The sequence below is a fragment of the Polyodon spathula genome, chromosome 2 (genome assembly GCF_017654505.1).
Source record: "Polyodon spathula isolate WHYD16114869_AA chromosome 2, ASM1765450v1, whole genome shotgun sequence".
NCBI classification, from domain to species: domain Eukaryota; kingdom Metazoa; phylum Chordata; class Actinopteri; order Acipenseriformes; family Polyodontidae; genus Polyodon; species Polyodon spathula.
In genome coordinates, this window is record NC_054535.1 from 83,667,261 (window position 1) to 83,694,127 (window position 26,867).

Genomic DNA, 26,867 nt, shown 5'->3' on the forward strand with positions numbered 1-26,867 from the left:
TATATATATAATATATATATATATATATATATATATCTCTCTCTCTCTCTTCCTGCAGTGTTTTAAGTGTTTAAGTGTTTTTGGATCTAAAATCCTAGTGCACTAGTTAACATTTTTGAAAAGAGCTTTGAAAACACACTTTAAAGTTATTACAACACACCAAGATTTGTATATTCAATTAATGTCAAATTAGTACTAGTGTATGTCTTAGAAACATGGCGAACAACAAGGATAATAAAGATCCAGACCTTCATCAACAGATGTTTACGCAGGATTCTTCACATTTACTGGCCATAAAAAGTCAGCAACATTGACTTAAGGGAAAGGGCCACCCCAGACCCACTTCCAACATCACCAGATAATCCCTGACCTGGAACACAGGGGAAGAGAAAGAAAGAGGGAGACCAAAAAACAACTGGAGGCACAAGCTTCAAGCAGACATGAAGACTGAACAACACCTGGAGAGAACTGGAAAAGATAGCAAAGAGTCAGATACAGTGGCAGTATGTCCATGGCCTAAGCTCCAAAGAGAGTGATGGGCTTAAGTTAAAGTTATAAGTGTAAAAAGTGGTAAGGATGTAAATGTAAAGAAATGGGGATGTACAATGTATATTTCTCAGAACCCTCTACATACTCAAATTCTTCATACAGAATAAACATTTGGTTTCAGTTAACCTATTAAAAAACATTTCAGTTTCTACAGTTTTATGAATAGCTATCCATACGCAGATCACCAAGGATATAATCTGTAATGCATATGCCCAGCACATGCAAGTGTTACGCAACGAAAAAGCTCAAACATTACACTACATTTGGAGTGGAGTACAAGAAAAGTTTCTTTGGTCTAGCACCCATCTACTATAGCCACCAGTAGTCATTGGGCAACAAGCTATTTAGGACTCCTGTTTAAGAGAAACTAGCTAATTGAAACAGTGCAGTCCTTCACAGGAAAGGTTTCACAATAAAGGAATGTTATTGCACAATAGTAAGAATTTATATTCCACAGCATTAAGGCCACTTAGGCGTTCCACAGTGAAGTACAGTCCACATGATGATCTGGGCTACAAGTATCATCATTGTGAGGTTCTGTCCAGCAGAGAAGGTCTTGTGGTCCCAAAGGCAAGCAGCAAAACATTAAGCTTGAAAATAAACTTCCATTTCAGTTAAATCATCTTATTCCGTTTCATCTAGAAGCCTTTGCAGGTTTTTCTTAATCTGAAGAAAAGCACAAAAGAACATTATTGTTCTAACTGTTACATTAGCTTGAAGTATTGCTACTAGTTATTTGAACTTTTGCCTGGACCAGGCCCCTCCCAATCAATTTCTGCATTGTAATATACTCAATAAATTTGCTCAAACATGTGGCTTCACTATATAATAACCTTTGTATTACATCACTATACTAGCATTTTCTCCATTTCCATGCCTCTCCTGCAAAAATCAACATTTAAAATATATTTCAGTTCTAAGCCCTTAAAATCCTGGACTGAAAAAAAAAAAAAAAAAAAAAAAAAAAAACCACACACACGACTTACAGTTCAACCAATCAAGGAGAGAGAACACTGGGTAATACAAACAATGATAAAGTAGTGGTGTGGCATATTCAAAAGAAAGCTCAGTATCTTATGCAATTCAAAAACATAAAAAGCAGAATTGGCTATTAGGCAACAGACTGGACAGTTACCTTTAATACACAGTTGCATAGTAACAGACTATTTAAATCCATGTATATATTTGAAGTCAACAAAAATAACCTGCACACCTGTTCTAGTCTGGCCAGGTTTGAAGTTAACTCCCCATGAATCATTTCTGCATTAACATTTGATTCTGAACGTTGCTGCACAAAAAGCCTGCAAGAACAAAATGAGTGTTATTTCAAGTGTTATTACACAAAATGTTGATAGTAAATAATCAACCAAGTGATTTACATCAGTAACGCATCAACAGGTTTCAAAATGTACTCCAAAAAGTCAGAATTACCATTTTATTACTAGTGTCTTTCCTTTTGACACATACCAGGGTTCTCCCCAAGAATTCTGTACAGCCAGGCAGCAGAACATTATAGCCGGGAGCACAACGGAAAAATAAACCTGCCTTTCCTTAAATATGTAATACGACAAAGAACTGAAATAATGCGTTGTCTTTCGTTGACCGTATCTGGTTGCTCTTATGTTCTATGTTTTCTTTTTCATGACTTACTATGGTAAATTACCGTGCTTATTTAGGCACGCTACGATTTGACTGTAGGAACCTTTTCACTTCCTTTTTAGCTTAATTGTTGAGCTTATTGCTTCATTTAAAATTTGTTTTCTTTAGGAAAAGATTTCAGGGCATTGTTAATGCACGTCTTTTTGTTTTTCGCTATTCTACATTTGAATGAAACTGTTAATTTTAATTAACAGCACTCACACTTTTGGTCACCATCATAACTGTTGCAAAAACCACAATGTAATAATCTAGCACCTCTGCACTTAAGCATAATATAGTATTAGGTGGTGGATTGCCGTGATCGCCGGCTTACTTTGACCCCCTGCATTCATTGTCACCATTTTAGGCTTTGAAAATAAGTGGCAATTATTTTAGTAGACATTTAAAATTTTAGCCTCTCAAGTGCTTCCAGAAAACCTACCCCTTCAACTCTGATTGGTTAAATGTGTCAAGACGTAACACAGCTGTCATGTGGTTCCAAGACCTTATTTTTTTCAACCAGCAACGCACAACTGATCTAGTCTGCTAGAAGCGCAATCAATCCTTATTGTTAAAAAAGGCAAAGTAGCATCAGCAAGACTGGCGGATCAGGTTTTTTCATCAGGGCGGCGACAGCCATTTTGGCCCACCCGGCTGAAAAGGCCTGGGGAGAACCCTGCATACAGTAGGTTACAGCAGATATATCCCTGCCCTAAGAATATTTATTTTCTAATGATCGCCTTCCATAAGGAAAAGTGAATAACCCCCAAAAACTATATTTCAGATTTTCAATTCAAGGCACAGAACTGAGGCTTTATCTGTGGTTAGAGGGATATACAAGAAAGACAGTGAGTAGTGCAGTTTCATGCCTTCTGATTAAACATCACTAAAAACTGTCACTGAAGCACTGCATCTGATTGCTCAAATGGCAAAACTGTTTAGGTGTTAACATGTTGGACTATGCAATTTGAACAATGCCTGGGTACAGACAATAAATCACTGTTGCTAACACCATTTGTGTTTTGATGTTTTAATAACCATGACCATTAACCATGTAAAATTTAAAACTGATAATCCTCAATTTCACGCAAGTAAAATTACCCAATGTCAGTCACTATTACTTTTGATTCCCAACAGTATTCCTCCCTGTGTCTTCCAATGTGAAGAAATCCAAGATCTGTTGCATTTAAATTGTATTCATTTTGGTGGATTACATGGAAGCTGTGATTTGCACTGTACTATGCAAGATGTGGCAAGAACCTGAACGCTCATCCTTTACTCACCACAACTTTACATGTATGCATGGGCGTGCTGCAGAGCCACTTTAACAAGATTGTCAATACAGTGCAAAGAGGCGTGCACTTACTCATTTTCCCGATACTCTGTCAAAGAACCCAGTGAAGTCAATCGCTGCTCCAAAGCCATTATTTTAAAGCCCATATAACATGATGACAGAACTAGGACACACACTCTGAGAAAAACAACACATTAATAGATGTAAAAACTATCAGAACACAGCAAATAGGCCAGTAGAATATTCCAGTTATTACACACTTTACATCTACTACAGTAATTATATTATGTTTGTAACTGAACTATTCAGTTTATTAATTTCACTTCCATACCAAATGCTTGTAACAAATACAAGTCAAAGCTAAATTAAATACAAATATACTGCACTGGACCCTGGGTTTTAAAAAGTTAAGCTAAACTGATCTGCTGGAAAACAAGCCTGCTTCCAATGTACCAGACACAGAGTATTTAGAAGAAAGAAAACCCTACAATATATAACCAAATGGTACTTTTACTGTGAAACAGGAATAGATATCCATATATTACAGAAGTTTCCTGTTCCCCAGTTTCTGAAGTTATCTTTCCTACTACATACTACTGGAGGGGAGTTCTCTTCCTAAACCTATATACAGGTCTGCAGTGATGAAAGAGTTAAAGTTACTTACAAGACCAAGTAGACAAGGAGAAGGGAGTTCAAAGATATTGGCCGTAACGATTTCACTTTATGCACAACACCCACCAGTTTGGAAGAACCTGCCACATACCAAAAAGAAGGCGAGTGTAGATGAACCATGACCTTTTTGAAAAACGTAACTGTACAGTGCTCATCTAGGTTTCTAATGAACCACTTACCTTTCTTGTGCACACTCATATTTCTTTCAGGATTCTGTTGCATGTGAATATCAGCATGGACAGGTAGCTCTCCATTCTTAACTACATTTAGGAAAGTAGGACACACTCCTGGAAATTCTTTGGGAAAAAGAAATTGAAACCCTGAAGTGTTCCAAGTATAATGTTTCAGCCAAGCAGGGAGCATTCTTTATATTCCTACCCTATAATCTGTTCAATCTAGTAGTTCATTGTGATCTACTTTAGTTCTGCCCCCAGACTGGTTGGTAACAGCTTGCACTGATTAACTTTGCATGGGCACTTGTTACAAGGTACTCCATAAACTGTGAATAAAGGCTAAATCTACTACTACAAAAAAAAAAGCATACAGCTTAATAGCTATAACTATAGACCCAAGGCTTATTTACCAAAGCCTTGATATTAAAGTGCTATGCCAGTAAGTGTCATTTTATGGTATAAAAAGGAGAAGCTATGCTCATATTTTGGATTTCAAGCAACACAAGAACCATACTACGAATTAAAATAAGTGTCCAGAATATTTCCCAATCTAAAATCTTAAGTAAATTACCTTCCTAGTTGCCATCTGAGTTTACAACAGATGTAACCAATGCCTTCTAATTATCCTAGCTCTCTCTCCCTCTTAAATTAAATGTATTTGTTATAAGGCTTTCTCCAAATGAAATACATATCTAGCCAACCACATCCGCTAGTTCTATTTTCACCACAGTTGTGTGTTTAAATAAGCACCACGTACCCAATGTCAACAGTTGAGGCTATAAGGTCTTGCTTACCTGGAATACTTTCATATTCAGGTGTCTGTGAGCCAGAGCTGGTAGTTTCCTCCATCTCCTGTCTTCTTTTTCTAACTGCTCCGTCCAAATCAGAGAAATCTGCAGTAAAATCCTAACAGACCAAATTAAATGAATCCCAATGTTTGTGCTAGATACACCTGATCAATACATGTTTACTGGTCATAGCAAAGCATAAACATACAAATCAAGCCAGATTAAAAACCATGAAAAACACACTTACTGAACCATTTGCGAGCAAATCAAATGTGGCATAATGGAGCTTTACGTTGAATCACAGAATACACTTTTGTTGACATTGGAGTCTCTTCAATTATCTAAAATTCAGCATATAAATATTGCTGCCCTTTTAATCACAGTACAAAATAGTTCAATTAGCAGAAAAAAATTGGGGCATTAAGATGCACCATTGTTTACATTATTAAATTAGACCCCGTAACTTCAAAGCGTGTGGTCTGCAATCATTGATATGAGCAGAGGGTAAAAATGTGGCAAGGAAATAGTACATTTCTACTGAGAAAAATAGAACAAGTATCAGATCAAAATACCTACCAGAGACAAGGATGTTGGACGTTCTGCCCTGAAGCTGTTTTCAGCCGATATGACTGGACTGTTTCCGGTACTTTTGTCCTAAAATACATTTTTATTCCATTAGCTGTTACTGTTTCCAAGGGAATCACTTTGATCTATATGTTGACACTGTGTCAACTTTCATTTAGATTCTCAATTTCTCTCCTTATTCTTTGGAGGAACAATGTAGAGCATCCTAGTCTACCATGCAGGTGCACACCCAGTAAATGTTTCCTCTTCTGGACAGATAAATCATTTTCCAGTTAGAACATGTGTTATGCCACCCAGCTTTATTAATTGTAGAAGAGGTGAAAGACAGTTACTTTCTCCTCTGAAAGAGAAATTATCCTATACAGAGAGAACCGTGGTACTAATACCTGCATGTCAACATTGACAAGGCAGCCATCCCTCAAAAGATCTCTCCTTTAAAAATAACTATAAAAGGGAAAGTTGAACTCAGAAATGAAGGGTTACATGCAAGAAAGTTATATAAATGTGTAGTGGATAAAAAACACCAGTGGCACATTGTTAAACTACTCAATGAAGTACAAAAGTAACAAACCAAACAAATACTGAGGTGCTGAATGATGTAAATTACTGTCAGAATTGTCACCCCAATTAACCTGCCTTCTTTAAAAATATCACTCAAGGTCATTATCACAACATCTAAGACCAGCTTCATATCCTAGCCTGGCCACTGAATTTAATGTATAGGGACCATTAACACCATTAAGTTACATTGAACTTAGTAAAATTATAGCATATCAAAACTACTCACCTCCAGATGAACACATACAGCTTTCAGGACCTTATACGTTGCATCTCTGGACAGCAAAGACCCAAACACATGCTGGGAAAAATGAAAAAATTATATATCTCCAAAAGAAAGAAACAAACAAAAAAAAAAGTCAGACAGATTTTGATTCCTTCAGGAAGTTATCTGGGGCTCTGCAGCTTTAACTAGACAGTGGGAATGAGGGATCTGGAGCTGTACAGTGCAGAACAAGACATTCTACTTCATTTGCTTACCCGGTCATTTGGGGTTGCTATAACAAGCGCATTTGGCACTAAAATGGCAGTTTTTGTTTTCTTAATAAGGGTCACAGATGAAACTGCGATAACAATCTAGTGGAAGAAAACAACAACAAAAAAAAATAGGTAGTCAGGAGGCGCAATACTGTTCAAAAGAAGCAGAACTGTTCTTGCAATACTGTCATCACTTTGTTTAATGAGGCACAATTATGTGTACGTCACACTTTAAGAGCAAGACTTGTAAATAGGGTTATCTGAATGTGAGCACATTAGTACAATAAAAGACAAATACACACAGTAGGAATCTATTCATTTACATCTAAAAATGCATATTGCCTTTTGTGATTTACTTTGCTCAAAGATGATCCATGTATTTTTTTGTGGTCTGCCGAGTGGGAAGATTTCCCATTGTACTACATTGGTGCTATTTGGACAAATGGCTCCATTCCAAGACATCGTTAGAGGTCTAAAGGAGTTAACCGATGTACAGTAAAGCCTGTATTCACTGCTACTTAAAATAAGCAATAACCTGCTATTAACTAGCCTGTATTTCTTATCTACACAAGTGAAACAGACACCTTGGATGCAGGAAGCAGCATCCAGCTCAGGTGCCATTGCAGTTCATCAATAGTAATGTCCATCCCTTTAAATATATAAAGACTGCTTGTTTGTAACAAAAAAAAAAAAAAAAAAAAAAATAAGAAAAACCCCTTCATACCCTTGTGTCTTTGCCAAATACTTTGGAATGGAAACAGATCCAGTTTTCTGAAACATACAGCTTTCCTTGATAGAGGATGTCTTTTTGTAAGGCACATGTATAACCTAGACACAAATAAATACAATGGTTTGCAGTGGAATACATCCTCTGTATAGTACAATACAAATACTAAATCTACTGTTGATTAGGTAATGCACACCGGCATCAAACATCACTACAGGTGTGTATTGAGCAAACATTAAAAAAAATTAAATTTACAACAAAGTTTGATTATATTAGTTATATGCACATATGACTGCTAAGGAAAACTACAATGGTGTTTGAACAGCTGCAGGTCCTTTTACCCATGCAGCCCTAGAATATTGTTTTCTATCATTTAGGTATACTTTGTCTATTATACTGTAATCATTATATATATTTCACTTTTTCAAAACTGACTTTATAAACTAGTCTGTATAAAGTTACTGTGTTCAATGTGTATTTGTGAAGTTTCTTACTTTGTTTTAGAGGCTCGTCCTTACACACTTCCTTGAAAAGCTTATGAAACTGTGCATTAGCCTTGGTAAACTGAAAAAAATAAAACATGAAATACTTTACCAGGGAGAACCGTTAGTTCAGTTGTCATGAAACTTGACAATATTTTAGTGTTTCTGGGTTATATGATTGAGATCTGTCTATGTCAGTATATCAATTATATGCAGTCAAACCTGCTCATGCGACCACCTTTATTTAGTGACCACTTGGTCTAAATAACCACTTTAAATTTCTCCCAATAATATTCGTGCTTTTATTTAACTGCATTAAGCGAGTACCTGTCTAACGCAAACAGAGACCACAGTTCTTATCCAGCAACTGACTCAAACCTGTATTAAAGCACCATTACACAGAGCTATTGTTAGAAGAAAAACATGATTTTAAATGGTATGCCCTAAATTCAAAGGAATACATTAACCATTTTAGTGGTCCTTTATCAGTAATTAATAAAACAGCACTCTCTTATAAAGGAAGAGAAAACATTAGGAAACAAAATGACCTCCCTAGATGACAGAATTAAAATGATTACATTTTTAAAAAGACAGTAAGTGCCAGAAAAACTACTGAAATTCAGCACTAGAAAGATGCAGCATTTTGAAACAAAGTACTGGGGCTTGAAGTTTTAGGTTTTTATTTTTGTTCATGTGTTTTGAACCGATTCAAGATCTTAAACTTAATTGCTAAACAAAGTCGCTTCTTTTTACCTTGATGACCCGATTGGCTTGCTGATTCTGTTTCACCTTCACTATACGAACACAAGAGCAAGCAATGACATTAAAATCACTTCCCCCAGATGGTACTTTAACTTGCATTTCGTTCTCACACTTGCCTGGGAAGTAGGTAGCTTTCAATGTGTCTGTTTTGTGTTGTGTTGTTCTTCCCCACTAATTTAACAGAATGTTCTCAATTATTATGTAGCAGCTTAAGACTTAAAAGGCAAACTGTTAAAATAAAAATAAAGACCGAAGCAGCCAGTATGAAAACAATGTGCACGGTAATCAAAATATCTTATGGTTATGCTGGCATTGGTTTCAGGATGCAATTAACCAACGCGTATCTAAAAGGCAGATGCAGACATTGAAATTTGCAAAGGACTTAAAACATTGTGTGACCTGCTAGAGGCAAGCATTCATTACTTGCACAAAACTTGTTTTGTAAATGCACAATCTAAATCAGGGGTGTTAAACTCCAGTCCGAGGGCTGCAGGGTCTTCTGGTTTTCATTCCAACTTAAGCTCTCAATTAACAATTTATCTAATTTGTTTAATTTGACATATTTAATATTTTTCAAAGGTCTTTTACAGTTGACCGTTTTAAAAATGCACTTGATTCAAGGTACACTACCTATGAAACATTGAGGCCTGAAGAGGAGAAGTGTTAAATGTGTCCAGTTAATCAAATAATTAGACCAATTAAGTAACAGAGTTGGGGTGGAATAAAAGCCAGAAGACACTGCGGCCCTCCAGGAACTGAGCGACAACCCTGACCTAAATGTTATTAAAAATGACATTTCTTGTTGTTCATATTACATCTGCTTGCTTTTACAGTGTATGCAAGACATACATAGTTACAGGAAAGCATGTCAGACAAATAGAAAATTCATAATTTATGGGCCCTCAAGAGACCATCTGTGTTAAGAGGCCACTATTAGGCTGTCCCTTGAGTGGCCTCTTAATACAGCTTTGACTATAAGAAAACTGCTTTTCTACTGACAAAGCTTGTTAATGACACAATCAAACTTAATTCCGACTATATATCAGTTGTCCTCAAAGACGTACCCATGGGCAAATTTGTGCCCGCAAAGCCAGGCCATCGTGCCCGCTATTCTTAAATTATTATGGGTCGTGAACACATTTCTGGAGGGTCGTAGCGTGGGAAAATAAAGCTTTAAACACGTTTTTCAACAAAAGCGTCACACAAGTCTGCTGACAGTGCTGCTTGCTTATGATTGTACCTACGCAACTTTTTTTTTCCTGAATGGCTTTTGTGATACGATCAACCAATTGAATATCTGCATTGTCTTGCGGAAGCCCAATCATAAGTTAGCTGGGTGGTACAAACTGTGTCTGTTTCACATGCAGGTACTGACAGTAAGTTTAACCAATAGGAGAGTCAAATATCTGCCAAGTTTTACACAGTTGTCCAATCATAAGCAAGCAGAGGTCGTTCACGGTATTCCGCATGAAAATTGAAGGCGAATGAGTAGCCAATGGGAAAGTGAAAGATCTGACAGCTGCCCAATCATTCGTGAACAGAGGCGGGTGTTAATATGCCAGGTAAGCACTGAATTTCACTGACTGTTTGAGAAAAATACATTTCAGCATTTAGAATTTAATTCTTTCTACTGGTTTTTTTATGTTTATTTGACCAGACAAGGGAAATACCGTAGTCGATTTAGTTACAAATCCACTTTCTCTGAATAATTTTACTGGAGATGAGCGATCTTTAAAACAGAGTAGTGTTGACAAATCTGTCAAATTGATACAAAGCAAGACGCTATCTACACTAAGTTTATTCACCGTTATCTGTGTAAACATGCCATTTAAATATCTGCATTGCTTATTTTATATAAATTATTTAAAAAATAAGTGCAGCACGCACAATTACTGCCCGAGACTTGGCCTTATTATAGCGAGCCAAGAATAACCCCATTAAAAAACTTAAAATAAATAAAAATAATTTATGCAATAGTCAGTGTCCCCACAAAATGTCCAAGTAAGATCAATTTATGCCAGTGCCAAAATTACTTTAAGTGGTGAAAAGTGTGGGAAAAGGCAGATTTAAAATTACTCACCTGACTGGTCGAAGATTTTTTTCTCTCGAGCTTGGTTTCGCACTCAGAAGAATTTTGAAAAAAGTTTGTATCAAAGGTCTTGGACCTGGGTGGGGGGTTAAAAAAAGGTCATCACAGATTATGCTCCAAAACTAGTTTCTGAACAGAAAACATCTCTGCTAGAATGTTTCACAAAGTTGTATGTATGACAGGTGAACTGATATTAATGGAGGGGTATTTGAGTTGAATACGTTAATAGTGAGGAGGCACTTTGTTACTGGGACTGTTTTTACATCATATCATAAATAGGTTTGCTTTTTGATACTTATTTTTTCAGTGACTCAAAATACTGATCTATAAAAATTAACAGGTTATATGATGTTCAAATAAGAACACCACTCGTACTGTAAAAGGTGAGATTTACTGCGGTATTTTGCCAAAAAAGTTGAAAGGGAGTAAACCTAGACACAAGTGCTAGAATGTAGTAAACATATCATCATGATGAATTTGAATGGATTTTATATGGCAAGAAAATTTTAATACAAAAAAAGAACCTAATATTGTCAATTATGCTTAACAGGATTTCCATTTGTCCTAACATTGTTGAGGACTTCTACATATTTTCAGCATAAATACCATTTAAAAGATAACAAAGTGACTGCATGATGCCATAACACGGTGTCCTGCACCAAAAAAAAAAAAAAAAAAAAAAAATCACATTAGTCGATACCCACTGACTAACAGGCATACTTACGAAAAACGTATCAACTTATCTGCATTAAGAAACCTTAAAGACTGTGATGGTATCATCTTCCGATACAATTCCAAAGAGTGACATTACATACTACCAAATGTTCTTCTAAAACTAAACATGATCCAGAGTTATTTGCATTAGCCTGGGACTTGCTAAAGGTATTTCCATCCATGCCTTGCCTCACCTTACCACAAACTATTATAGTGCACAGATCACAGTGCCTCACCTTACAAGCGGCGATTTCTTTCGGGTCTGAAAGAACTCCGCATCAATATTCAATGGCTGCAGCTGCTCATTAAGTGGCTTCCCAGCCTTCTTCTGTTTCTCTTCTCCCCCATTCTCAGTTTCAGAGCTGCAAAAAGAGAACGCCATGGTTATCTTAAGACACTGACACAATTTAACAGTGTAATTTATATAAGACTGACCCCCTAACCTTTCAAAGTCACTCGTAGGATTGTAGCTTCTATACTGGAGTAAAGGCATATTGAAAATAGGAGTACCATAGGCCTGTCTATTCAGCCTTTTAAATTCTGTAGAACATGAAACATACAGGTTTCCAAGGCTCTGTACAGTACTCTTGAGTGGTAATGTTTACAGTCAGTATCTGCTTAATCATAGTCCTGGGAATAAACTGCAACCTTCTGCTGAGTTCAAGGGAAATGTTTTCAGTTGAGCCAGTCATCTGACAGGATATGCAACCTTTCTGCAGGTTGCATCACTGAAAACCAGGCATTCTGGCTTGCTCTTCTCATTGGCCATTAGCCAAGATTAAATTTTATTTTTAATTAAAGCCCTTAATTCTAACCTGGCTGAAGAAAGAAAATAAACAAGGTACGAGTGCAAGGTAAACATTTGTTTACAGCACATACCAAAAAGGAATGATTTAAAAAAAAAAAAAAGTTTAAGAAACCATATACAGTGTAAAGCATTACTTAATGAAGAATTCCGACACCGAAATGTAATATTACCACAGACACTCACATCAACACAAGCTCCAGAGAAATTAGAGCCTTGCAGACCAGTCCTATGTTTCTTCAACAAACTAGTATCCTACCTCCGAGCAGCAATTGGTATTATCAGTTGCAAGAACGTAAATATTTAGGCAATACAGTATAAAAAATTGACCTAAAGCATGAAACATTTCTTATCATTCAATCACTGACCCAGAACGGCATAGCAAATAAAGCATGGTTATTATGGTTGAGTAAAGTCTATTTAAGTTGTATTATGGTAAAAAGATTACTAGTCAATATATGTTGGCATACTTTCAGCAAATCCCACCATTAAGGATTTCAGTAAAAGCGTCCTTGAGCTTTTCTTCAAAATGTCCAACAAAAAATAACTGTGTAACATTTACCTGATTAAATTAATAAATAAAAAACACAAATTCAATCATTAAAACAATCTAGTCACTTCAGAACGGTATACTATTATTGTGAACATGTTGGGTATTTAATAACTTGGGTACTTGAGTTTTTGGTCGATTGAATCATAGTATGCTTCTTTTTGCGTAGAACAATTAACAACTTGGTTTAAAATGTAAAATCAATTAATAAAACAGTAACTTTGCCACACTAGTTAGTGTCTTCTGCAAAATGGGTTTACATGTAGTTTTATTTTAGGGAAATAAATTACCCTTAAAGTCAAATGGAAAGATTAACATTCAAATATGGAAGGGTATAAATGTCTGTCAATGTTCCAACTTGGCCTGCACAAGCGACAGATGTCAGCTTACTTTAACTGATTTTACAAGATGATATCTGTATGTACAGAACATGGCTATTGCAACCCGTTTCGTTTGACCACCAAAAAATCCTAATATGTTTAAATTAAATATGGGGTTTACAGCACTATACACAAGTTTCAAAACCCTGACAGAGCATTACACCTACTTAAGACTAAAACATTGACAAAATGTTCTGCAGCTTGTATCTCCCCAGAAAACATACCATAATTACATGGAGTTCTTAACACTATCATTTAAATGTACTATTTTTGCAGATTTGTAGACTAGTCCCAACTGAAGGGTAGCTTAATTCTGATCCACATGTTAATTTCTGAAAAAAGAAAAAAAAGCTTATAAAAAACAAAACGAGAAGTAATCTGCAACTGGCTATAAACACTGCACGTATTGAGAATTTTTAAAAGGAATGGTACAGCCGTTTAGTTGAAAGTTGCCTGAGGTTATGTGAACATATTTTTCATCTTTAGACTTGTTGCCAAGCAAATACCCGTTGTTAGGCAATTCGAGCAGCTTTTTTTTTCACCCACTTTTTTTAGCCATACAGACATGTTTTTGCAGCACACTTCCCAAGTAATGTGTGTGTGTGTTCACTAGGTCATATTCTCATGAGAGAATAAACTGCATGGAAACCGTCACATATTTCAAGTCAAGGCGTATGCTTTATAAATACTAGCCGGCATAAATTTCATTATTGTGAATGGACTGTAGATTCGGATCTCTATGGACTGCTGTTCTCGACTCCTCTGCAGGCCCTCAGGTATATTTTGTCATATTAAGGCATTGAACACACTCACTGGTGCTGTAATACGTGCTCGGTTTCCTTCTGACCTTTTTCTAGTTTAACTACATTCCCAAAGTTTAATTCCTTCCCGAATACCGACATCAAGTTACCCACAAGCAAACAAAAAATAAATAAACAAACACAACTAGGTACTGAATAAGCTCTTCTGTATGATTCTGTGTAACATTTATGGCACCTTTTTGTAATTTGGTAATGGCGCCTGCCAAATAATAATAATAATAATAATAATAATAATAATAATAATAATAATAATAATAATAATAAATAATACCGGTAACTGGATTAGGCCCGTGGCACACTGCCCGACTTCCTATTTTCTTTAATAATAAAAGTACTTCTACTTACTGAAAAGTAACCCCTCTTTGTTCTTTTTTGCTAGACGACCTCGCCAGTTTTATTTCTTCCACAGGAGTACAGAGCTGGCCTTCACAGTTTTCCTGCTCTTCCATCACAAGCACCATCTCGTAAAAACTGCCTCTGTCCCGGGCGCCACTCACACTCTCTCTCTCTACCCTGCCCCGGCTCCTCTCCGCTCACTGCCGCAATCAGCAGAACTTCCCCTCCAAAGTTCAGAATTTGCTTAAGCAGGTAGGCCCGTCACTTCACATGGAAACACAAACAAACTTAAGTTCTTCTTTGTAAAGCGTATTCAAAACGAAATGCATAAGTCTAACACCCAACTCTTCAGCTCACAGGCAAGTAAGGGCGCGAAAACCCGTTTGTCAAATTTACCCCGCTAGCTAAACTGGCTTGGCAGACTGAATGATTGCTGCTGGTTAACTCTTTAAAGGCTTCCTCTCAAATTGATGAAACGCGCACCTGCTGCTTTTGTATGCGGTTAAACGTGGTGATGATTGGATAGGTGCATGCTGTATAACTCGTCAGAGGAGACACAGAATACTCGAAAATGTTAAAATAAATACGCTTTTTATTTATTTATTTATTTATTTACATGTAATATAAAAACATGTATATTGCTTTAATGCAGCTGTCTGATAAAAATTCTCCACTTATTCACTGCTTTATGTTCGGAGGAGGCAGATGCGCTGTTGTCTCCTTTGTAGTTATGATTAGCACGTCTATTTGCCAATCATATTCTTCTATTTCTTCAGTTGGCTTTCATTGAATTCTGAGTAAAATCGTTTAAAAGAATAGCAAGGGTGGTATGCATCCCCTCCACTTATAGCCAATCATTGGACTTGTGCTCTCCCACACTGATGACCTTGGATGCCGAAACACACATCCCTATATATATATATATATATATATATATATATATATATATATATATATATATATATATATCTATATAGTTAGCGTGTAGCGTGCACGGGGGAAGGCAACAGCAGGGCTGGTAGGTGACGTAATCATGCGCAGAGACATAAGCCCGATATAAGTTATTTTGTACAGCGGTATTGGCAATATGGTTTAGTGTGAAAGTACCCAGGTTCGTTTCATATGTACAGAATGGTATATAATGTAATTTATTTAAGGTTAGCTAATTAAGTCGATAGGATGTGCTTGATTTGTCTGCCTTTCTCCTGCCTTAACAACTTTGTTTAGAAAATATTTTATTCAAAGTTTGTTACAGTGACGTTGTTTTGAAATCGAAATGCTATATTAATGTTCTATACAGTGCATTTTTAAACATACACTGGCAGTGTGAAACACCTAAGTTTAGAAGAATAATATGATGTGCTACTGTTTTCTTTTCTCTGCTGGCTAGTGGAAAAAATGTGTTAAACAGCTGAATTGGGGCAAAATGTTAAACAGATATGAACAGTGTTGTCACTCAGAATGCAATAAAAAGATTCTACTTGCTGCTGGTGGCTTAAGAGGGGACCCCTAGCCCGCTGCCTTTTTTCTTCCTTCCCCATTTTGTTGGCTACCAGCTGCCACTGCCACAAGACAATTCCAAGTAGCAACTCTACCCATGATAATATTTTCTATATAAATAGATGCAGTGTTTCCTTTATGAAGTAGGGAGTCTATTTTAAATCACTATCGCTGACAGTGGGTTCAATAATTTCACTAATGGAGGTCAAAGCATAATTTCTGTTGCAGTGAAGTATAAAATCTACTTTGTAAATACTTCAGCCAGAAGTAAAGGGTCAGGACACCTCATGTAAAATAGAAAACAATGGCATAGGACACACAATTTTAGCAACATAAGGCAAATCTGTGGTATATTAAAGGAATAATGCACGAAAGGGCGTGTGTTGTGCTTGGATAACGTCACTTCTCGGGTGGCTGGGGCCGAGTCCAACTCTCGATGAGCGATGTTATCCCAGCACAACACACAATCTGGAGTGCAATATTCCTATTATACAATGGCTCACACTGTAAAAAAAAATAGCAAATAACACTCATTTCACTTGCGTAAAAGTGATTTTAATTAGACAAATGTGGAAATAATATCCCGCCTCATAAAATAGTTCTTGTTTTCCATTTCCATTATGTTTTTTTCTCTCGCTCTCTCTGTCTGTCTGTCTCTCTCGCGCGGAGGATTGTGGGATTGCTGGAGCCTGTGAGGAGTTTGAGGAAGCGTAGGGTAGGAGTGTCGTTCGGTTTTTCGTTTTTGTTTTTTGTTTTACTTTAGTTTAAACTGTAACGTTTGGTTCTTTAAATTCATTTGTTGTGTGAGCGTGAGTAAGTGCATGCGTGTGAGAGTGAGTGAGTGAGTGCGTGTGTGTGTTTTTGTGTGCTGGGGTTTGTGCTGACAGCTAGTCAGCTGAGCCCCAGCGATGAGCTCTCATTCCCAGAGAATGAGAGATTTGACCCGCCGACACGGCTGTCGCTGTGTCCCTGACAGCGCGGTGTCGGTGGAAGATTGCTTGCAATATGCAAGGTAATCGAGGGGGACAGGATCGTTTCTGCGTCCCGGATGAATAAAGGGCTTGTAATCTTTTTTAAAGATACGCAGGATGTGGATAAACTTGTGCAAGTGAGTTTTGTGCACGTATCGCCCCTTGCAACACCCTTTGCAAAAGTGATTTTATCAAGTGTCCCCCCGTTTTTAAGGAACGAATTGCTGGAAAGGGTGCTGAGCAGGTATGGGAAAATCAGCTCCCCAATAAAGTCTATTCCCCTGGGGTGTAAAAGTCCACAATTAAGTCACATCATGTCTTTTAGGAGACAAGTGTATATTTTATTAAACAACCCCGGTTTTGAAATAAATGTCGCCTGGACTTTCACAGTAGAAGGAAGCAGCTGTGTGGTGTTTGCAAGCACTGACACCATGCGCTGCTTCAAGTGCGGAGTCCGGGGGTATCAGAGGAAAAAGTGCCTGATGAGAGAAGTAGAGACAGGGCAGGAGAAGCACGGTGAGGCTGACAGGGATCAGGGAGCACAGGAGGAAGAGCCGCAGCAGAAAAAGGAGAACAATGAGCCTGGAGCCCCGGTAAATGAAGAGGACAGTGGAGATAATGGGTTCACTGGTGTAAATACGGGGAAAAGGAAAAAAAAAAAAGAAATGGAAACAATGAGGGAAAAAAATGAGACATAGAGCGGAGTGGAGCTCTGAGGCGATCTCTCCAGATCACAGGCTCTCTCTGCCCGCCCGCCCTGAAGGAGCGAGCGGTGCTGAGATTGCTGCTGGAGAACCGGGGTCTGGGAGAGGGGGCTGTAGTGCAACGGGGGAGAAGTCCCCTGCTGCAGAAGCTCCCAACTCGGACTCAGGGGGGGTCTCTCTCTCCAGGGCTCAGAGAGGTCCTGATGGAGGAGATGGCAAAAGGACAAGAGGAGGATCAGAACTCTGACTTCCCAGTGCTGCTTGTGTCTCCCCAAGTAGGTGAGGAAGAAGAGCAAGAACAGCAGGAGTATGGCAAGCTGTTAAAAATTGACAAAGTTATTAACAGAGTCTTCCACTGCCTAGAAAGCAAAGAGCTTTATTTTTTTAGTGTTAAAAATATTTTTTATAAGGAATTAAAAGGAATGGTGGACTCCAAGTGGAGGAACAGTCTCTCTGTGAAAGAGGAAACAGTCCCGATGTGGAGAGTTCTGTATAAGCCGCCACCTGACAAGAGAACTAGGGACTTGCAGTGGAGGCTTCTCCACTGCATTTTAGCAACGGGGAGATTCCTGCACAGAGTAGACTCGAATATCAGCTCTGTGTGCAGTTTCTGTGGGCAGGAGGAGATAGTGGTTCACACATACAGTGAGTGTGAGAGATGGAGCTGCTGCAGGGGCTGGGAGTCGCTTTTAGCCATCAGCTTTTTATTTTTGGAACCCCTTATAGTTTAAAAAAAAAAAGGAAAAGTGTGTTTTAATTAATTTTATTACATGCCAGGCTAAACTGGCCATTTTAAAAAGTAGGAAAAGTAGGCTGTCTGGAGTAGGGATAGCTGATGTAGTCAGGCTGTTCAGGGTGTTGGTGGTCAGCAGATTAAAGGTGGATTTCACCTATTTTAGCCTGGTTAATGATCTCTGGGGCTTTCACAGGTGGTGGTGTGTGGGAGACATACTGTGCTGTGTATATGAGGAGGGAGAGCTCATTGTGCTGCTGTAAAACAATTTTTTTAACTAAAAAACTTTTAACTGTTTTAACAAGAGTACAGTGTATTATGTTTTTATTTATTTATTTTCAGATGCTGAGTTAGTTTTTATTGAACCCACACTCAGCAAAAATATAAATATATAAATTTGTACTTTTGTTTTTTAAGGTTTAATTATGTGTAATATTGTAATTATTACATAGAATAAAGGACTTTTAAAAGTCAAAGTCTCTCTCTCTCTCTCTCTCTCTCTCTCTCTCTCTCTCTCTCTCTCTCTCTCTCTCTCTCTCTCTCTCTCTCTATATATATATATATATATATATATATATATATATATATATATATATATATATATATATATATAACGGGTCTAATCTGATATAGACTTATTGTCTAGGCTGAATAGAAACTTTGTCTGGTTGGATAATAACAGTATGCATAGTGCTGTGAATCAAAGAGATTTTAGGTGACTTGCCCTATTTTCCAATTACTGGTCACGTTCAAAGAGGTACTTGACTATAATTATATAGTATCTATCATACTACTGTACAGTACAGCTATGGTCAAGTTTTGCCTCACCCCACATAATTAACAAATTGTGCTTAATAAAGTCAAATGAAACTTGCTGAATAGTGCTATGTTAACATATTTAACTACATACCTCTTTGTAGTTTTCCATATGCTTAACGAAAAACTGATACAAATAAAATAAATGTGACTTGACATACTGTACTACTATTACGGTTTCCATTTTGCAGTTTCTTTGATTACATGATAAATCTCTCTCTCTCTCTCTCTCTCTCTCTCTCTCTCTCTCCTGGTACTGTCAAAGCTCTCTCTCTCTCAAAGTTTCTCATGTGTGTGTAATATATATATATATATATATATATATATATATATATCTCTCACACACACACTCTCACACTGTGTGTATGTGTGTGTGTGTGTGTATATATATATATATATATATATATATATATATATATACACATACACACACAATTTGTTTTACATGATGTCTCAATCCTAAAATTCTAGGTGATGTAAAACTTTTCGTCATAGCTGTACTCATATTATATTCTTCATGCACAAACATATTGGTTGAATATCACTTATATAACCATGGTTTCTGTCTGCTTTTCATTTTGATTTGAACCCACAACATCCTAGCTCTTTGTCTTTCACTCCAAACACTTTTGTTCTTGCTATACACAAAGTTTTGTTGGTGGAAGACTTCAAGCTCTCAAGGAAACAGAAGTAAGCATAATCATAATTTTGAGTATAATTACAATTATATCCACCTACATTATGAATCAGTTTGGTAAGTTAGCTTACTACAGCAGTATAATTGCACAAAATTCCTAGACATTTTGGCATCACAACAAGCTAATACTCAAAACAGTGTCAATTAAAACATGTCATATGTCATATACAGAAAGATGAACATTTCATGCAGACTGTTTGCTACTTTTAATTATCTTTTAATTATAGAAAGGCTTAAGTGGCAAGCAAATTTGGGCAGTGCAGCAAGTACAACAGACTTCTCCCCCAAAATGCTGAAGTCTGAACACTTTGTTTGCCTTTCTACCTTTGTCAGCTCACTCGCCTCAGGTGTGCAAATACACATATCATTCATTGCACCAGATGCAACGCTGAGGTCATTCTTAAGTCCTTTCGCTTTGCTCGCTGCACCTTGCCCCAGTCTCACTAAAGTCGTGTATGCATAAATACACCTTAATACCTATTTGTAACCTGTTAAACACTAATGTTAGGGATTTCTGTTATCTCAGAAATAAACATAGACATAGGAGGAACATGTAAGCTCTACATTATTGCTGAGAGGGATTTATTATTAAACCCAGCTGGAGTTGCATATCCTTGCAGAAAGTTATTTACTTGTTCATGCTACTGATAGCTCTAATTTTGGCTTTACAGTAATGATGAGGGACAATGTTGTTAAATTAATTATTAACTATTATAAATTATTATGTACTGGGTTATTTCATGCCAAATCAGCATATCTAGACACATTTCTCTGGGAGCCCATCTCAGAATGTGTCAAAATGATCACGACTTGCCAAATGGCCCATCAAACACCCCAGGTTAAAATTGGAATTTTAGGCATTGGGGAATATAGTTGCACAGTGACATGCAGGAGGAAGATTGTGCATAAACCATGCCAATCTCCTGCAGTACAATAATCAAATGTACACTATGAAGCCAAATTTTGAAATGTACATAACAATCCCAGTACTCCATCAATTGTCAGTATATAGTGAGGATTGAAGAAACACATTTGGAAATAAGTAGGGATACTTTTATGAATCCCCATCAGATTCATGAGCTAGAATTACAGCATTAAATAGTTCCCATCTTTTCTTAGTTTACCTTCACATTTTTAGATTCTGTGTATTATAAAAAGACTGTTGTGTACAGTAAAGACAGCAATAGTGTTTTCATACGCAGCACAGACAGTGGTATCAGTGTGACTTACGAAAGAGAGAATTAGATTGCATTTTTGTAATCTATATATACATATGCAAAATGAAATGCAAAAATATGTTTTGTGGTTGAAATTACCCGTACACAAATTGGAATAACAACTTTTTTGGAATGAATAATAATTTAAAAAAAAAAAAAAAAAAAAGCTGTCCAGCAGTTATACAAGCCCAGCACTTGAGTAACATTGACACGTCAGCTGGTGTTATAATATACCAGTGCTGGGACAAAAATCAGAATATTCGAACAAATATTTTTTGACGTATATGGATACAAAAATCAGATGTTCGTATTCGCTACAAATGACAAAAATACCTTGCACTTATTTACCGTCTCACCAGAAGTTGCCCGACAAATTAAAAAATTGCAAATGAAGAAGAGCTCTGTGTGATATATGTGAGATTTAAAATATATATATATAAAAAAAAAACTAAACAAAAAACAAACCTCAGGATCAACACAGCAGCTCGAGCCTCTATTTATTTGAAAGCCATCTGGGTAAAAAAATGTGTTGTGCTGCTTTTAGAGCAAGTCAGAGTCTCATGGGACAGAAAAAAGGCAAGCACGTCATTCTGAAATGCCTCGCTTAAACAGTGCCCAACTTTATGTACTATTTATACTATACTATTTATACCATTTGTACTATACTGTCAACTTTATGTACTATTTATTTCGAGAATAAACAAAGTAGTGTTTAACTTTAACTGCTATTTGGCATTGTTTGTTTTAATTAACTGGGGTAAAGTAAGGCCTACACAATGTATTCTTTACTCCTGGGATATCTGTTTACTTGAACGTGTAACATCTTGCTGTAAATTAAAGGCACACACACAGGGGCCACATAGCCTTGCCCCTGCTGCCTCTGCCTGCGTTCTGTGAAATAGAATGGTTTTATTACGTTTTGAAAACAAATGAATATCCGAACGAATATGAGCGAATCTCCGAATATGAAAATCCTGTGTCCGTCCCAGCTCTATAATATACTAATTTGCCTTCTATTGCCTTGAGACTTGGCCTCAATAAACACATTTCACATAGGGAATCATAAGAATATCATGAAAGCCAAACCAAAATGGCTAAAACGGGTATGTGAAAGGCTGGTGGGTATTGCACTGACACACGGGAGACAGAAAGGTGTACTTGAAACATCGTACAGGTGCCCGGTTTAATTAATGCACTTTCTTTTAATTATTTTCAAACCGCAGAGGGCGCTGTTGTCCGTGGCCTGAATACTGTCAACAGTAAACAGGACCATGGGTTTACAGTCAAGAGCACATGCAACCAAAAAGGAAAACAAAATAAGGATATTTAGTTTATGCATTTGCACTAGGACATCTGTGTCATTATACAGAAATTGAATCTACAAAATAATGAAAACACAATTACCTTTAAAGTGTTAAAAGGATCATGCATTTCTGTTTATTGTGAAATGGTAAAGATTACTGATGGATGTTGAGGGTGAGGGCATGACCTCATTCACCATTGACTAATGAACAAAGAATTCTGGGTCAAGCAGAGCAAAGTTAAATCAGTGTCTCGCTAAGTGATAGACCACACTCTTGTTTACATAAGAAAATACAAAATACTATACAGTGGAATTACATCTGTGATAGACCTAGCGCAGAGGTGCTTAGATCATTAATATTGACCCTTACATGTATTAGTGACAACGTTGTAAACGTTCACTAAATTTTATTGAGTAGCATGTGATACTCCAAGAACATTTATGATTCCAGGATTGTGTAATCATAAGCCTAATCCTAACTTGAAATCACAATTTTACCCCAACTTCTTTCTACCCATAAATCCACTATCAGATTGCAAAACAGTGTTCTTTTAAAACAGACTAAACTTCCAACCTTTACTAAAACAGTTGGAAGTTTTGTAAATGGCAACATTTATTTAATTAAGCAAAATAGTCCTTCACAAAACATTTGTTGGAAGTTTCATGAATAGGGCCCATCATTCTCTTTGCCACAGATCAATTCAAAGTGTGGCTATTCATGGAGTATTTAGTACTGGATGATTCAACAGTCTGCAAATCCAATAGATATTACATTAATGTATTTTACTCATTTATTTAAGAAATAACTTCTCAATCGTAAGACCTTTCAGTGTATTTTGAATAACCTTGTTTATTTAACAGTTTGACAATATTGACCTACATTGATCACAGTGCAATATGTTCAAACAAATTGTACTTACATCCTTGTGTGTTCTATCATCTGTTTTAAAAGTAACCCAGTATAACCCTGTACATGACTCTGCTTTAGTAACACACAAACAGTTTACGTGATGCCTACAATGTTTTAATATCAACAAATATAAAAGATTTCCATTACATGAGAGTAGATGTTAAACCTTTATGCTGATTTGAACTTGGCTCTCGCCAAGATAAGCACCAACTAAGACGTAGCTAGAGTGTACCACAAGTCTTAAACAACTCACCTCTCCACCCGCTGTTCCTCTTAAGCAGCTAGCTGAGCCTACCAGTTTCTTTCTCTCATACACCTTATCTACAGCATCCTCCCATGGCACTGTTAACGCTACCAGTTGAACAAGGCGTGCTGATCAAGACCACAAGACAATATCTGGTCGAAGGTTAGTCAGATTCTCTCCTGTACCTGTTCTCTGTGCATGGAAACCACATTTTCCCAATCTGTCTGTGAAAACAGCACAAGAACGCTACGCATGGCTAATTTGCATATCGACCTCCTTCTTTCCCCTTCATTTGCATGACATCTGGTGAAAAATGGCTCTTCCAGTAAAATAAACTGAGCCAATGGAAACTCGAAATGTACAGGGTAATTTTTCATTTGGCTCCAGCACAAGAAAAACTAGAACATACATGGAACCTCCCCCATTGTAAGGCCTGGTAAAGCACAGTAATGCTTGTATTTGGTAATATTCTTGCATATTTTAGTATGAAAACTAAGAAAAGCAACCCAAGTATAAACTGTGTGTATGTTTACTCTCACCAGTTCTGGTTTCTGATTAAGTTTAATGTCCCTGGCATGTATGATGAAGCAGAATCTGTGCAATTCGAAGCCACATTTTCCCAAGTTAGCTGGTACTGTACTTTGCTAACGTTTGAGAAATCGTTGTGCTGATGGAAACAGTATCTGCAAAAGGTATGAACATGACATCAGCACAAAACAAGCCAGATTTATGCTCCTTGAAATCATAAAAATAACTAGATGATGTAAGCCATCAGAAGACTCGTCAAAAATCACACTGGACATTTCCATCAGCGTTCCCCATTTTCTGTCAAATATTTACAATTAAGATTGTCGGCGTTAGGCAGTGTTTTAGCTGATGGACAGAACTGTCGCAGTCACTAATACATACAGTACCTCTCAGCAATAAACAGTGGCTGTCCAGTAAAGCACAAAGCTGTGACAAACTCACTAACACATTCATTGTGTGCTGTCTTTTGCACGTGTAAAGCCACATAAATGGACTGCTTGTCTCTCAGTTTACTTTCTTGTTTTAATTTAATGTGTCGCTTATTTTTCAGTATGTTCATTTATTGTCAGCACGAACATGTACCTCAATGCAGCAGTATTTACAGTGCTATGCGTCCTCATCCGATCCACTTCTGCTATTTTTGCTTTTGTTTTTATTCTTTTGTGTATTCATAAACGGATTTTCGTTTTCTCCCCATTCCTCATCCACTAAAAATATTATATTTTTGGTTAAGTATTTCAATTTAGTTTTTGATCAAGCTAGTTACTATGCACAGCAATTGACACACTAATCAGACTTTGATTGGCCAACAGAATCAGGTGATAATATTGTAGCGTTCTGTGTTATGGGGGTGAGACAGACTCTGGGGAGACAAGATGAGGTTCCACGTACTTTTACTTTTAATCACACAACGAAACCCTGTTTGGGCCGGGGTTCAAGCCAAAATAATAAATAGCTATCTTTCTCTCTTTTACACCGCAGACTCACTGGGGGTCGCACACTGCTTCATCGATAAGCACGCTCTCAGCCAGTTCTCCGTCTCTCGCACCCTCTCTCCCCTCAGACATTCACCCGCATTCTCCAGCTAGCGGCTCCCCTCCCCTCCTACTTATAGCCTCCGGGGGGACCCGCCCACTACACACACACACACACACACACACACACACACACTAACGGCGTGCCCAGTACCCTCACAATACACGGTACCTTAACAGGACGTAACAAACAAGACAAACACAACGTCCAGGATGCTGCTATCGGCAGGGTCGTTACAATATGTTTGTGAACAAAGAATGCATTTGGATGTTATTTGATCCTCTGATGTCTAAATGTACCTGCTGTATCCTAAGTACAGTATAGGGCTGCTTATTACAATTTCGGAGTAAACTGCATTTTAATCAAAATATGTGTATTTCATTGAAAATTGTACCGGGAATATATTGAATAGTAGACACAACCCGGGATAAATCAGTAAAAACTGATGTCCAGTTAAAAAAAAAAAAAAAAAAAAAAAACAACAAAAAAACCCCATGTAATTATTCAGTAAAATTCGTAAATAAACTGGAAACACAGAACGCTACTTTTATGTAGGGATTCTGAAATTTCGATTTTAACCGATAAAACCTGATAAAATACCCTCGATACAAAAAAAAAAAAAAAATTGGTGGATAACCAATAAACGCCAGAAAACACCAGAAAAACTGTACAAATGGTTCATCAATTCATGTTGACTTTATCCTTTTCCCATTAAAAAATAAAACCTGCTACAAAAATAGTAATAAATACATTTCCCAGCACTGCTGGGCCATGTCCCGCCTTCCTGACAGGTACCTGTCACGCCCCAACCACTGAGCGACAGCACACTTCTTCATTTCATTTGCAGACTGCTTGCGACATTTATAACGATATTACAATCAGGAATGGAGGCTTGTTAGCGGGATTTAAAGCTGTATTACAGTTAACATACGGAGGATTTAAAACAAAACTATGACGAAATGTAAAAAAAATGCCTACACACAAAAACCCCAGAAGAATGTACTCATGACCATAGGGATTTTATAGTGGAAGACAGCAAAAGAAAGAAAGTACAACATGTGTGTGCAAATACTGTCGAGTTACTATACATGTTTTGACAGAAAAAAAAAAAAAAACACTCAAGCATTTTGGATAGTAACTGGAAACACTAATTTCATACAGTATATCAAAAACGAAAGCCCTGAAAAAAAAAAAAAAGCACCGAAAAAAAATTCATAAAAACCAAAAAACAGAAGCCTTACTTATATTGTATCGGCTATAGTCAAAAGTGTTGCATCACCCTATAGAATTAACTCATTTTGCTTAATAAAGTTGAATGAAACCTGCTTAACATATTGAATTACATAACGCTATGTAGTTTTCCATATACTTAACGAAAAGCTGACAAAAATCTAACATCAAATACGGCTATTTGCTAAAAACTACTATTACGGCTTCTGTTAGACTTTAACAAAATCTTTTTTTTTTATTTTTATCCCATGATGTTGATATTACCCTTATCTTTGGAACATTTACTGTAAATAGCACAAGAAGTAGGAAAGAAAGTCACTTACCATAACTGCATAGATCCAATACTTTCCATAGGACTGGAAGGAGTGGAATGCATTGGCTTTAGAAAACTGTACTGTCTTCTATAAGAACACAGGGCAGAGTCATCATAAGCATACTGTTTAACCATTGGGCTGGCACTGAGAAGTATTTTGCTGCAAAAGTGTGGCCGTTCTCTTGGTTTAAAAGTTTCTAGTCAATTTTTTCCCCGGCTACTTGAATCTACTAGGTGTCTGGGGTGTGCACTTACTTGCTTTTATC

The 26,867-nt window shown here is 37.0% G+C and overlaps 1 protein-coding gene across 3 annotated transcripts; it reads right to left on the reverse strand.

The window, feature by feature from the left end:
* Positions 1-26,867, reverse strand: LOC121302411 (GRAM domain-containing protein 2B-like). Of its 3 annotated transcripts, none has more exons than XM_041232388.1 (14): positions 26,612-26,867; positions 11,745-11,870; positions 10,786-10,870; positions 7,956-8,025; positions 7,459-7,562; positions 6,738-6,833; positions 6,487-6,558; positions 5,691-5,768; positions 5,121-5,232; positions 4,333-4,413; positions 4,146-4,233; positions 3,554-3,658; positions 1,763-1,850; positions 1-1,215 (listed from the first exon to the last, which is right to left on the reverse strand). In XM_041232388.1, the coding sequence occupies exons 1-14, from the start codon at positions 26,734-26,736 to the stop codon at positions 1,174-1,176; spliced, it is 1,272 nt and encodes a 423-aa protein (XP_041088322.1). In that variant the 5' UTR covers positions 26,737-26,867; the 3' UTR covers positions 1-1,173. The 3 variants fall into 3 exon arrangements, with proteins under 3 accessions (XP_041088322.1, XP_041088305.1, XP_041088313.1); XM_041232371.1 differs by having other exon boundaries at positions 4,333-4,449; positions 26,612-26,859; XM_041232379.1 differs by lacking the exon at positions 26,612-26,867 and adding an exon at positions 14,410-14,857 and having other exon boundaries at positions 4,333-4,449.